A 15,166-nucleotide genomic window follows, 5' to 3' on the forward strand; every position below is an offset into this window, starting at 1 on the left:
ATCCTAAAGGCTCCTTATTTAGATGTGGCTTCACTAAAATATTTGCAGGGCTGAAATTACTAGTGTATACAAATGTGACATTGGTTTTAAAAAAACCTATCAGTGGGGCAGACGGGTAGTTCAGTTGGTTAGAGCGCGAGCTCTGGGCAACAGGGCTGCTGGTTCGATTCCCACATGGGCCAGGGAACTGCACCCTCCACAACTAGAATGAAGTCAATGAGCTGCCGCTGAGCTCCCGGGAGGTCACATGGCTCAGTTGGTTGGAGCACATGCTCTCAACCACAAGGTTGCCGGTTTGACTCCTGCAAGGGATGGTGGGCTGCACCCCCTTCAACTAACAACAACGACTGGACCTGGAGCTGAGCTGCACCCTCCACAACTAAGATTGAAAGGACAACAACTTGAATCTAGCTGATGAGTCCTGGGAAAAACACACTACTGTTCCCCAATTAAGGAAAAAAAGTCCTGTAAATACACACTGTTCCCCAATAAAGTCCTGTTTTAAAAAAGATAAAAGAAAAACCTATCAGCCACTTTTAAAGGCAAGTTAATAAGTTTCCTATTGAATAGATTTCTCCAAACATATGCTTAATAAAGCCTGCTTAATAAATATTCAGAAAACATTTTGAGCTGGCTTAGTTTGGGGATTAAAAGACTCATGTAAATTAAAGGCATATTACAGGTATACAAAAGCCTTATGGCAATAGATGCAATACAATATAGCAATACAATTCCCAATTGTAATTAAGGAATAAACAGAACTTTCTAGTTTTCTCTTATCTCTTGATGTTTTTTCCCTTTTTGAAATATTCCAAACTTGCAAATAGAAGGACTTAATATGTATGGAAGGAAAATATGTAAGCCACTTGAAACCATTAGATTTAGCAGTTTTAGAACACAAACATCTATTTTGTAGTTTGCTAGTACTAGGAAATGTTTTGCTGTTTATAGTTCTTTACTAGTGGTTGGTTCTTTATATAAAAGAGAAACTGGATATTAACTTTGAGTCACACTGTCATTTTCAGAATCACATGTATACTTAGATTTCAAAAGAGAAATTTCTCATTGCTTAGTTATCTTGGTAGTATAGATTTTCTCTGAATTTCATTTTTTTTACCTAGAATACCATAAACACCTAGATTTGCTCTGAATTTTTAATGTGTTGCACTGTCATGCTTTTAAGCAAAAAATTAAGGTGATGCTAGTCTCATAACTAAAAGGGCCTCAACACATAAAAATAGGATACTTTTTAATTCACTTTTTTTTTTCTAACTGACTTATTTTTTTCACAGTGAACTTTCTGCCATTTACAGACTACTTAATTGGCTTGCAATTAAATTCTGAATATTTTACAAGATTAGACAATGGTAATTTATTTTAGTACCAAACTGAAATCTGATACATTACTTATAGAGTGCAGTTGTTTGAATTTTATTTGACCCTTTTATTCCACAGCATTAAGTTTTACCTGTTTACCAGGTAAAAAGATAAGCGTGCTTCTTATTAAGCACTTTCAATTGCTCTATTTACCAGTCAGGGAAAGTTTTGGTGTCTGTTGTAGAAGCAAATTGATTTTGTAAATTTAGTTGAGGTTTTTAAGTTCCTTAGGATCCTATGTTAAACTATAAGTAGCAATTCTAATAGTTTTTCTCATTTGTGGTTTTATAGCAGCTTAACAGTGTTACAACTAGAGTACCAGGTTCATTCATTTTTAACCACAAAAATCTCTGAGTTAGCTTTGAAAACCATGGACTCTGGTGGACGTTTGAAAATAAGCTCTGGGGAGGTGGAGAGGAAGGCAGCTAGAACTGTAGTAAAGTATGTCTGAATTACCACATCAATTTTTAAAAAGAGAAAAGGAAAGCTCTATTTGTAAATTTAATTCTACTGTTTATATGTCATAACTTAGGTCAAATGAAGGCCTGATGTTTTATTTGTAAGTCCTAATTGAATGTAAATGTTGCTTGAAATCTACTTTTGCAATAAGGTAAAGCTAACTAAGTTTCTAATCTAGTTTTTTAATATTCTTGGCATTTTTACAAGGCTTAAACAGCTACTTGGGTGTAATCAGCACCAAAAGATGAAATTAGTGTAAAATCCAATTTTGAGTAAGATGAAAGTCCAGCTCTGAACTGATGCTAGAGACGGCTACATCAGACTCACTTCTCTTAGAGCTTAAGTTATTGATTTGGTAGAAGTGTGGTAGGCCTGAGAATATGGGTTTTTAACAAGCACATTAGGCAGTTCTGATGCAGTGTCAGGATTAAGAACCATTGGTCGAAAACAAGTCAGGAAACTGTTTCTGTGAATGGCCAGATAGTATGATACTTTAGACTTCACGTGCCAAGAGATAAAATCCAAGGGCTTTTATGTAGGTATTTATGTAAGAAGAGAACACAGATTTCCACAATTTTTTTTCATTGATGAAACTCAAAATATATAATAATAAAATTGTATCCATTGTTTTGTAATACAGACTTACTAATAAGAAGAATGGGATTCTTTGGGAGAGGGATAATATCTTAATTTCATTGGGTTCAAAGTTTTAGTGTTCCCTATCAAAATCGGTTGCAAAATGTTCATCCATGAGTGCTGATCTGTGATGAAATTTTACACATTTCATCCTTGAAAATGTCTTTTCACACAGATAGGTACTGCCAAGTGAGCATGATTTTAATTGAGCATAGTCACTGCTTGGAAGACCGTTTACTCATGTAGAATCCTGTCACATTCTTCTCCATGTTTGCCTCTTGACATGCCATTTACATTGAAAATTAACCATTTCCAATGGAAGGTTAGGTGGAAGCTCCTCCTTGCATTGTTAAAGGGATTTTGAAATACGGATATTTCCTTTGCACTTGCACTGGTGTCTGAAAGATGCTGCGGAACTATAATCTGATTTTGGAAATATATATCGGCTACAAATTTGTGTGAGAATGGAGGCCTCGCTTTGTGTTAATTTTTGACAGCAAATAAAGTGTATAAAGCAGTTTTGACATTGTGTATGATTCAAATAATACTAGTCGTTGAAATGACTTTACCACTGTATGTTTTGCAAAAGCTGTTTTGTGTTTTAATTTTGGGTTGAATTCACAAAGAAATATGTCCAGGTCTTCCCTAAAGCTAATTTCCAAAGCCATTCAGTGGTCTACATTAGTGTTTCAGGGTGGTTCTTGTTTGGAAAAAATTTGATTTCATCCATTAGTTCAAAAAAATCTCGGTAAAAATTTACCTTTCCTAAAGCCATGAAACTGTGTAACAGGGCAAGTCAGCATATTCAGCCTCTAGTTCTGACAAATTTGTGGAACTGATGGTCAGGTCCATGAGAGCAAATTGAATTTATTATTGACACTACTGGTTCGATAATACATGATAGATTTATATTTTTCCCACAGAGTACCTGCTGGTGAATAATACAACGCATAACCATTTTCACAATCTTTGTAAGTTTGCCCCCTTTCTGCTCCACACACAGTTTTACCACCATCTGTTGTAACACCCTAGCATATTACGTACAGGTTGTGCTGATTTAGTGTTTTCTCAGCTTCGTTGAAAACATTCTCATCTGTTCTTCTACACTAACCATTTATACACGCTAATTGTTTCGTCACTTCAAACTTGGCATTGATTCCTTGAGTAAACAACTGAGCAGCAAATGGTAGTCTTTGCTTGGCTAACAAATATGAACTGCTTGAAAGCTTACTTTGATTGCAGTCTCATTTTTTTCATGTTTTGCTTTTGTGGAGAAATTCTGCTGTGAATAAACTATTCCATTAAAAATTTTGTAAGTTTTCTGACCATTGCTTTCCTGTGAGTTGGGATTATTTTGAAGAGTGCTAAGTCTGGTAATGTTAACATCTGTTATCTTGTTTTAGCATAGTTACAGTGTCACTGCATAATAAATACAGTGCCATCTAATTTGATATCAAAATTATCCACATTCCATTGTACCTCAAAAGCATGGCATTTAAAATAGTCTTCTTTTTTGCTGTTTGATGGATGTGTACTAACTAGCAATAAAAAGAAAAAAGTCATGAGATGGCAATACCAGCGACACCCAAAAACATTTTCAAGTTATAACTGGGTCAGTGCAATTTGTAGTGCAAAGTGAAGAGAGCCTCTGTCGGGAGAGCCCTCGTGGCTGCCGTGGCGTGGAAGCAGCCACAGACAGCACACAGACAAATGAGCATGGCTGTGTTCCAATACTGTTTTATTTGTGGACACTGACATTTGAATTTCATATCATTTTCAAAGGTCACAGCATTTCTTTTGATTTTTTTTCCCCCCCCAATCATTTAGAAATGAGCCACACAAAACAGGCAGTGGTGGGCCAGATTTGGCCTGTGGGTCATAATCGGAGGATCCTTGGTTTAGAATACAGAAACGGGAGGAATACTCCAGTGGCTCTCAGCCGTCCTTTCCTTCTGCCGCTGCGGTAACTCATGACCGCTTGTACTGGCACGTACTATTCCTGTTGCACTGTGAGGAGAACCATTTTAAAGCTCCTGTTACATATTGCCAAATTGCTTTTTAGAATACATATGCCTTGCTTTTTACAAACTTGTGTTTGATCGTTATGCCTGTAGACTTTAGAAGTTTAGATCAGACTTTAAAGTTAAAAATCTCTGCTTTGTGCCTATGTTGTCTGAGTAGAGTTGCCAGGGGGTAGAGTTGCCTGCTAACGTAAAGCTGCCAGTATTTGAGTATATTCTTCTAAAAAAGCAGATAATTTCTTCTTGTGTATTCTTTGGCTGCCCAGCTTAAATTTTACGTCTTTTTAAAGTAGTATACTCTAAATCCTGTCCTGAATATATTTTAGCTGTGCAGAAGACAGCGTTGAATAAATCTGTCTCCAGTTCAGTAACTGGGCAGATAAATTGCCAAGTCTCACTATAACTGCACATTTGTCTACCAGATATTATTTTCTAATTTGCTTTCTCAGCCTTTCTGGTACCTTTAAACTCAGGGCTTCTGACCCATTTTGTCTTTGCAAGCAAAGACAGTATTTTTATAACACATGATTCTGGTGAATGTGGGGCAACCTTGAGGCCATTTCTAGTTTAGCTGCAACTTTGTATAGTTCATACAACATAAATAGTTCATAGAACTGATAGAATGTTTTATATTCAAAGGGACTGAAGCTAATTAATTTCGTCTAGCATTTTATTCTTCAGTTAACTTAAGCTCACCATTGTTCATTGGCTTTGTCAATCGCATAGCGTATCTTGTGACTAGAACCCAAGTCCACTGGCTGCTATGCCGTTGTTTAGGTGGAACATAAATATCCACAGGGTAAAGAAATCCCACAAGACTTTCAGAGTGCCATGCTACTTTCTACTGTTCAGGCCTAACTACAGTAACCTAGAAAGTTATCTCAGTATTCCGAACAGAGAAAGAACCAAGGGATGACGTAAAACATCTTAAAAAGTCATGAGTATGAAATGGCTTTTCTTTGGAATTTTATTAGAAATTACCTTTAGTAACATAAAACAGGCTGGGGAAAGTTGAAATAGTCTCAAGTCATAACCAACAAAAAGTGAGTCTTAAACGCATACTGTTTCTTGCCCAGTACGTGAAATTATCTTCTGTATTAGCCAAGAGACTGAGCAACACAACTCGAATGATGAGTCACAACAGAAGTGAATTTAAGATTAAATAGACACATAGATCTAAAGAAAGGAGAACTTAAATTTAAATCAATTGTACAAACTGAAATTGTTGCCTAGGGCAGAACTTTAGTGATTATCTATTGAATCACAGAACTTCCTCATTTTACTGTTGGTTAAATTGAGGCCCAGAGAAGTTTAGACTGGAATTCACATCTTTCCCATAACATTAATATGAAACAGCTAGCTAGAAGACTTTTGATCACTTCTGAAACTTAGGAAAAAATATTTTGGAGAAATTTTCCTCTAGTACGTCATACTCTATTCACTAAATACTTTTGGGGAGGAAGGAGAGGCGGCTAGGCTACCAGGTGCTGGGCACTGAACTAGGTATAAAATTTGCGTAAGGGCACTAATGCACAAACAGGAGGCGACTACCAGAAGCTCTCAGGCTTACTGAGAACAGAGATGTCATTATTCATTTTCCACGTCCTTCATGGTTAAATTGCAAAAAACATATGTTTTATGTTTTTTAATTTGGAATTTTTTTTGAGATTGTAAAAAGACAGGTTTTCTCTTTTTTCAGTAAAACTCTTTAAAGCTGTTGTAAGAAATTTTCTCTAAATTAATTCAGAAAAGTGTCCTTTTATAGCATGTGCATGTTCACACATGCACGTGTGCATTTGCATGCACTCGCGTGTGTGCTTAAAATCGTTTGTTTCAAAGCAGCTTCCTTTGGGGGACAGATCTCTTAGCAGTATGAAGCTTTAGTTTCCAGTCCTTGTATTAAAAGATTATTAAGCTTTTCCTGTCTCCCACTCTGTTTTCTTATTAATGGAAGTATTGGTATCACCTTTGATATAAAATGGTGAATTAACATCCTTTTTTTTTTACTTAAGTTATTTTAAACCAAAATGTATTCATATATTCAAATGTTTAAAAGTGAATTATAAATGTTTTTATTTCAATTTTATACAGTCTTGAGTGCACAAAAGACTTCGTAAATAATACTAATGAAACTTTCTTCACTAGAAGTTGAAATTTAATAGTAGGAGCACATGCATATTTCTATAATTATTACTGTTTGATTTTGGTGAGATTATGAATTCATAATAAACAAAGGCATGTAGTAATTTGAACCCAAAAGATCTAAGATATTCCCTCTTAGGGAAGAAGGTTAAATCAGGAAGCTTCAGTGTAAATAACTTAAAATATTTTTTTACATTTGTATACCAAGAGATGATCAAATAGGGACAATTTTTCTTTTTTAAAAAATAGAATATAGTCACTAATAGACACACAAAGTTACCTTTTCCATCTTATAAATAGCTAAAGTCAAAGCATACATAATACAGATGCATTCTCATTATAATTCCTTGAGTCCAGATTTTTATGGAATTACGCATTTTTTGGATTTCAGAAAGATAATACAGTACATGTACTGATTATGTAATACCCACAATGTTAGTAAAACATTTGAATAAAGACTGTAAAGAACCTCACATCAATTCAGGTCAAGTTTTGCTGCCAAATGAGTGTTAGGGCCAAGCTTACTATAAAAAAACTTGTGGATAAGTGGTTGTTAATGGACCTTCATTTGGTAATCTGCTACTTTAATTTAACATTTATTTAATGGTATAAATATTTCATATGTAGCAATTACATCAAAATAATTATTTGATGACTTATAGTATTTTACTGTTAGTGTACCAAAATTTATTAAATCATTCTAATGAGTGGGAAAATGAATTTCTAAATCTTGCTATCATAAGTGGCACAGAGTAAAATATCTTTTTGTTTGTATCATTTTAAGTTGAGTAAATTCCTTAGAATGGACAAGAAGAGTTCATTACACGTTTTATGAGTTATACTTACAACTTTGTAAGAGGTTTGTGTGAATTTTCAACATCACTAGAATAAATATACCAATTTCACTCTACCCTCAGAAACAATGGATTGGGTATAAGCATTTATTTTCTAAAAGGGGGAGGAGGTCTTGCTGCTTTAGATAATGTGTTCATCTTAAGGTTACTTTAACTTTCATTTGTTCGATCATTAGTTAAGTTAAACAGCAATGCTAACTGAAATAAATATTTGTATCGTTGTATTTTTATTCTTGATTTGGATATGGAAAGTGTAGTTTTCTGTTTTAAACAGAGCTCTCTTGCTCTGGGGTCCCTAAAATGATAAGCATCAGTCACCACAATGTGGAATCTTTCAGAGTTTGTACCTTAGTTTATTATAGAAGGATCTGCAGGACACTCTTATATGATCTTGGCTTAATTTATCTTCATCATAATTCCACTATTAATAAACTCAGTCATTTTAACTCTTGGATAGGAGAGAATCAAGAGAACATTTGTGGCAGTAAGTACTAGGCATCTTAAAGATGTTTAACCTCCTTGCCTTAGTAATTCTTCTGAGATCACTAAGAACATAATTCAAGAGCACATGCAGCTGTACTCAAAGCTGTTTATCACAGCATTATTTATTTTTAAAATATAAACTGTTTACTTAAAAAGGAAGAAACTCAAATATCCATTATTAGTGATTTTATTTAACTTTTTAGCATATGAATAGTGGGGATAATTTTGACCATGGAATTTACTTACAATTACTTAGTGGAAATATTAGGATGCAGACTTGTCTCTGTTATTTCAATTATGTTAAATATACAAAAAGTGATTAGAAGGAAATAGCCTTAAATATTAACTGGCTGTTTTTTGAGTAGTGGAATTAGTGGTTATTGCCTGTTTCCTCCTTTTTTTAGTTTTCAGACTTTCCACAGTGAATTTATATTAATACTAAAATCAAGAAAAAAGACAATAAGTGCAATGTACAACACTACTACCAGTCAAAAAACACCTTTTTTGAAATGTGTTAAATTTCATTTAAGACATTTAACATTACATAAGTATTCGATCAATGTACACATTACTGAAAGAGTAACCGTTTTGTTGGTCTGTCTCATACATAAACAGTGATTGTCTTTTATTATATTTGTCTAACAAACTGATGTATATACCTCATTGTAACAGAATTTGTAATGTTTGTTTGAATTTTACTTTTTAAGTACTTTAAATATATAACTTCATTTGGGTTGTACAATCCTATAAGTAATTATTGATGTTATTTAAAGATTAAGGTTAAATTCCCTTTGACCTATAAAATGTTATCCATCCAAACACAAAAATATTTTTTCATTAAAATAGATGACATAATGCAAAATATTTGTACAGGAGTAACCATATCATCTCTTTGTTAACCTAAAATGAATTCCTTGAAGATTTTTCTTTTCCTCTTTCCTAAAAATCATCTTTAGATGTTGTAAAAACTGTACCAATATTCCAGGTTCAGAAAAAAAGCAATATCATCCACCACTGCTTACTGCCCACTTATCTGTCCTTTGTTCAACTGTTTCCTTTTAGGAATGTATTCTCATACATTTTGATACTTGAAATTCCCTGGAGGTCCAATAGAAATCTGGGCTCAGAGAGAGAGGGCTGGTCACCCAGGAAAAGACCTATTGGAGAACAGGAAGCTTGCAGGATTATTCAAAATTTCTGGAATAAGGCGTGTCTCCAGGCCCTGCCTGTTCCTGGAGATTTTTTTATGTGGTGGTCTCACCTCATCTCCAGTTTGCTCTTATTTCTGAAGATAACTGCCGCTGGTATAAACTTAAGATAGAAAAATGTAGACAAAGAGAATCCTACTTAAGTTTTAGTTGTAGATGTATACGAGTATTTATCTCAAAAGCAGTTTCATCTTTACTTGTTGGGGTAATTACATCTTCCCTTCGGATGCATGGATAGTGATATCAGAAGCATACATATAATCCTGTCCAAATAGATGATCACTTGGGGGTATCACTTATGTGAAGCATTTGTGAAATTAACCAGGCTGTGGCACTCTGTGGCTGCGGCAGGCGTTTTACACGTTTTTAGTGGGGTTTAGCTGTTGAGTCTGAAATTGGTGACTCAGCAAATGATGTTTGGATTAAGTGTACAACCAGACAATTTAATATAAACTGTTGTAACAAAATCTTCCATTTCTCAGCCCTAATAACTTTGTTTTCTTCTTGTTTTTAGGGTGAATCTGTAAAATATTTCCTGGATAACTTGGATAAACTTGGAGAACCAGTAAGTTTTAAACTGAATCTTTATTGCCATTTGAAAACAGTAGTCAGGATATTGCTGTTAGGTAATTTAGAAAAATTACGTTTCAAGCTTTTTGCTTCCTCTTAACTAGTGATAGTATGTTGACGGTTCCTGCTTCATTTTTTCTCCCTCTACTATCCAGATCTTTGCCATTTCCTTAAGGAATGCCCTGTCCACAGCTTCATGAAACTAAAACTGTTTAGGGAAAGAAGTTTATGTTTGAAAATGAGATTGCACATTATCTGTGCTACTTCACTGTCCTTTTAGGTTTTTTTGTAACAGAAACAGGAAGAAAACGGGTTAATTGATTTAAAAACATTTCAGCAAATGTTATTTCCCAGTTCGGGATTCCTTTATGTTGAGTTACAGCATAGGAGGGCTAGATGCTGAAGTAAAACCACGATGTAAGACAAGGGGTCGCCCTTGGGAAGAGAGGTTGTGATTTTCCTGCACGTACCCCTCAGAGCCAGCAGCTCAGCTGGCACTGCCCGGCCCTGGCCTCCTAGGCCCACGGGGGGTAGAGCTGCCACACTGCACTGTGTTCTCCATATCACACGCAGGAGACTTCACTGGAAGAATGGTTTCTGATTCTTAGGAAATGTTTGAAAGCCATTGCCCCAGAGTCATTTGTTACCTGCTAAATTTAGTGTGGCTTTGTTTGCCTCCTCTTGCAGCAAATTTCTGTTATAAATTTTAATACAGTCTTTTGGATTCCTTCAAGTTGTTATTATAAAAATATAAGTGAAGGAAAGCACAAAATGAAACCCATTGCAAATAGGAAAGTAACATACTAATGTATCTAGGACATGTGGAAAAGTACCTTCTTTTTGCTCTTGCAGGATAATTTTTGTATTTTCCCTTATTTTGTATTTTGCTAAATTGCATTTGTCTACCCTTAAACCAGTATTTTTCTCCTTCCTCTTTCCTAGACACAGGTGTTCCAGAAATTGAGATCTCCATATATATCTGTGTTTACTCAGCCCACATCAGTGAAACTTTTATTAAGACTTATTTCATTGTCACTTTTCCATCTGGTCAGATTATAAGCCTAAGTATAGGCCAATGGAGAGAAGCCTTAGTAGATAAAATAATTTTTTTTAATTTATCTTTTAAATTTATTGGGGTGACAATTGTTAGAAAATTACATAGATTTCATGTGTGCAATTCTGTATTACATCATCTATAAATCCCATTGAAACTAATTTTTAAGAGTTATTTCATGTTTTCCAACCCAGACACTGCTGACATGACCTGCTCTCCTTAATTTGCCTTTTCAGATAGGCCTTCTCTGAGCACACCACTCAAAGTAGATCCCCTCTTGTTTTTATCGTCAGCCCTTGCTTTTTTCAAACTTCGTTGTTCTTACTCCTGTTGGTTTATTTGTTTACATGTTTATTGGCCTTTTACCCACCTCTTTCCATAAGGGCAAGGACTTCATCTCTTGACTGTGAAGAGTTGAGTTCTTGATGCCTAGTACGTGGCACATGGTAGGCACCAAACAAATAGCTTGTGAATGAATGACTTGAGGCCAACTCCAGTCAATTTATATTAGCTACTTAGAGTCTTTTGTTGAGAACAATTCTGAGGCCACATCTGGAAGAATATGAGAAAAGTACTGTGATGAATAGGTAGTTATAAAGGAGGGGAGAAAAAATCCTGGGTGTGCTATAGATTGGCCACCCATTCTGTGCATATCAGATAAGTTACAGAATCACAGAATGCATTTGCTTGTCCATCTCTGACTGTAGTACCAGGGCCATCGAAGCCCTGCTGTGTGCCAGGCCCCATGACTCTGGTAGGTGGAACAGCACAGGGTCAAGGACACGGGTTGTACAGCCCCCTGTGTTCTAATTCCAGTTCCATCACAGACTGGCTCTATGTGACCTTAGGCGTTTCTAAACCTTAGTTTTTCCATCCATATCATAGACATAGTATTAGAACTGACCTCATAGGGTTATGGGATGTTTACATGAAATAATCCTTATGTCTCGGTCTGCTCGGGTTGCCATAACCAAAGACCATAGAGTGGGGGCGCTTAAGCAGCAATTTCTTCCAAGATCAAGTGCCAGCATGGTTAATTCTGGTGAGGATTCCCTTCCTGGCTTACAGACTGTGGCCTTCTCACTGTGTCTTCACAGGTTTTTGTTCAATGCATACTCCTAGAGAGAGAGAGAGAGAGAGAGAGAGAAATTTTCTTATAAGGCCACAAATACTATCTGGTTAGGACCCCACCGATATGACCTCATTTAATCTTAGTTACTTCCGAAAAGCCTCATCCCCAAATATAATCACATTGGATGTTAGGGCTTCAATATGTGAATTTGAGAGGGAGGACACAATTCAGTGCATAGCACCCAGTAAGGCTCTCAGAACAGTGCCTTGCATGTCATCAGTGCTCAGTGGTCGTAGCTGTTTTGTTCTGATCCCTATATTTAAGGAACTCATTCTAATCAGAGACATAGCTAATATACACAAAACAAGCAGAGGACAATTAAATGATACTGATTATTAGATCATAGTGGGGAGAGATGTTTTGGCTGGAGAAGTTGGAGCTAGCCAATGAGAGTAAGTGAGCCTGAGCCACCTGAAAGGTGGGTTGGATTTAGACAGGGAAATAGGAGATGCAGCCCACCAAGGTGAGAGACAGCTGGATTGGTTTAGTTTTAGGCAGCACGTCATACGTGAGGCGCTTGGCTCTAACTCATAACAGCAGGTTTCCAGAAGGTAGGAGCTTGCGTTTGGTTGCCTTGTTCATTGCACTTGCACTGTTGTGCAAGTCTGTGGACATGTAACGGTATCAGGACGTGAAGCTCTGTACAGGTCTTGATGTTAGGCTCTGTGGTGAGCCTGAACCCTGTGGAGCAGTCTGCTGCTTCCAGAAAACGGAGTCAGGAGGGTCATGAAAGCTGCTCAGCCAGATTGGGGTCTGATGAAGTAAGGTTGCACCATACGCGCAAGTTCTGAAGTCATGGTGCAGGAGGGTTAGTCTGGGGGAGGCTCAGAGATGGAGGAGCCGAGAGGTACGAGACATCCAAGGCAGAGTAACTACTGAAGAGATGGTAATCCACACCTGAGACGAAAAAAAATAAGAACAGTGGAAATAAAGAGGAGAGGGAAAATGTAAGAAAGACTCAAAGAAGGAACAACAGGATTAGTATAAGATAGAAAATGTTAGAGAAGAGTCCAAGGTCATAGGGAGGCTGACGGGGTACTGACAGTGTTGGTAGAGCAGGAAGCAGAAAGGAAAGCATGTGAGTTGGACTAGAGGAGTTGGTAAGGATGACAATGAGTTTTCTTATCGACTATGTTGTGTCTGTGAATAGATTGTCAAGTGCAAATGAGTGGTGAGCATTTATAAATGTGACTCGAGAGACTTGAATGGAAGTTTCCTGGCTATCACAGCCTTCTTGATTTCCCTCTATAGCAGTGGCGATGGTGGCGGCAGATGCAGTAGGAACAGCTGGTCTAGGAACACATAACACAGTTCGTAAGCACAACTCATTTAACTCATTTAGTCCTCACAGCATCTCTTTGAATGTTATGTACGGTATTTTACAGATGAGGAAATTGAGACAGAGAAGTTCAGTGACTTATCTGAGATCACACAGCTAGTATGTGGACACTGGCTTTGGATCCATAGTCCTAATCACTGTTACTGCCAGACCATTTAGCATTTCGTACATTGTCCTGTGTTTTATGCTTCATATGAATTAGCTTTTAACATCCTAACTGGATTGTTAGTTCCTAATTAGGTAATAATAAAGAGCTTTTTATTTTTATGGAATTAGAAAATTTTTATAAAAAGAATAACTCAGGGCTGGCATGATTCTGAAGCAGCTGGCACACATATACATACACTGTAAATTGGTACCACCTTTCTAGAAAGCAGTTGGGTATTGTATCCAGGGTCATCAAAATGTTCATAACCTTTGACCTCTTGGTCTTATTCTTCGTTATTTAATCTCAGGAAATAATCCAAAAGGGAAAAAAAAAGTTTTTGCACAAGAATTTTAATGTAACAGCACTTCTATTAATTAAATCAAAAAATTGGAAACAACCTAAATGACCACTAGGAGAATGTTTATGTAAATGATATCACATTAATGCGTTCAATGTATTTTATACTCTTTTAAAATGATATACAGCTGTATCAGCATGTAAAACGGTTCATGATAAAATGTTAGGCAAAAAAGTGGGGGGAGGCTAAAAATTGTTTGGGTATGCTGATTATAATGAACAAAAGCTAGTAGGAAATGTGGAAGCACCAACCCATTTATTGGCGTTTTTGAGTTATTTAATAAATGGCTGTGGATTACAGATAAAAGAGAACTGCCTACTTTCTTTAATTCTTAACTCCAGTGTACCATTTTTAGGAGATAAGTATTTGCATTGTAATGACATTTCAAAATCATAGTCCACTATTTTGAAAGGCATAAAATGTAGCATTGTGATTAACAGTTGGCATTGTTTTAAAATATTACCTTGATTTTTAAAAATGTTTTGACCTTGATGAGGAGCATTAAAAGCCCTCTTCAGTATTGCCAAAAAAGCGATGTCAAAGGTCTTACAAAATACTAGCCCGAAAAGAGAAAGAACCAGTCACACTGACTGCATAAGGAAGTGTACTGTCAGGGAGTAGCTTGTGGGACCAGCAGCTTCCATCCTTTCAGGGTCTTGTAGTTGACTGATCCTGTTCACAGAGAAAGGCTCATTTGATCTTTGCTTAAACTCTCCCTCAGAGGCAGGTAGGCCAGGGATGGCCACCTTCATTTCACAGGCAAAGGTGCTGACAGAGTAAGTGACTATGTGTGTCAGTAGATGAGAAAGCTGGAACCCAGCTACACTGTACTTTGGGAACAAACATAGGAAGGGGCCCAAAGTGTATTCAGTTCATTAGCTGTAGGATAGGAAGTATTTTCCATACATGTCGTGTAGCAGCAGTGATAACATGGAGGGACCAGTGTAGAAGCTCTTAGTCGCGAAGGCTGGTACACAGTGAAGAAATGTTTAGAATTTGGGGGGGGGGGGCGGAAGGGGGAGAGAGAGAGAAAGGGAAAGAGGGAGAGATCTGTGAACTGGGAAGTGATTTCTGGGAATTGACATTTCAGACCTCACTGCTGTTCGAGTCTGAGTAAGGAGCATTGTGCCAGCAGCAGTGAGGTCACTTTGGCTGGAACTAAGAGTGGGGAATGGCGAGGAGTCATGCTGATGATACATACAGCAGTGGGCAGGGGAATGAGGACAGTTGGGAGATGAGACCTCAGTTTGAGTAGTCGTGTGTGTGTGGGGGGGAAACAGGCGTCGCTCATTGGCAGTGAATTTTGAACCAGTCTTTGTACATTAATGTTTTAGTATATCTTGGCGTTGTATAATGAGAATAATCATCATATTGATGCTTTACTG

The 15,166-nt window shown here is 36.8% G+C and overlaps 1 protein-coding gene across 1 annotated transcript in view; it reads left to right on the forward strand.

Moving 5' to 3' along the window:
• Window positions 1-15,166, forward strand: part of GNA13 (G protein subunit alpha 13) — a 38,872-nt gene that overhangs the window by 17,471 nt on the left and 6,235 nt on the right. The window contains exon 3 of the mRNA XM_019733014.2: window positions 9,695-9,745. Coding sequence (XP_019588573.1) covers window positions 9,695-9,745 — 51 coding nt within the window. The remainder of the gene's footprint in view (window positions 1-9,694; window positions 9,746-15,166) is intronic.

The sequence above is a fragment of the Rhinolophus sinicus genome, linkage group LG15 (assembly GCF_036562045.2).
Source record: "Rhinolophus sinicus isolate RSC01 linkage group LG15, ASM3656204v1, whole genome shotgun sequence".
NCBI lineage: Eukaryota > Metazoa > Chordata > Mammalia > Chiroptera > Rhinolophidae > Rhinolophus > Rhinolophus sinicus.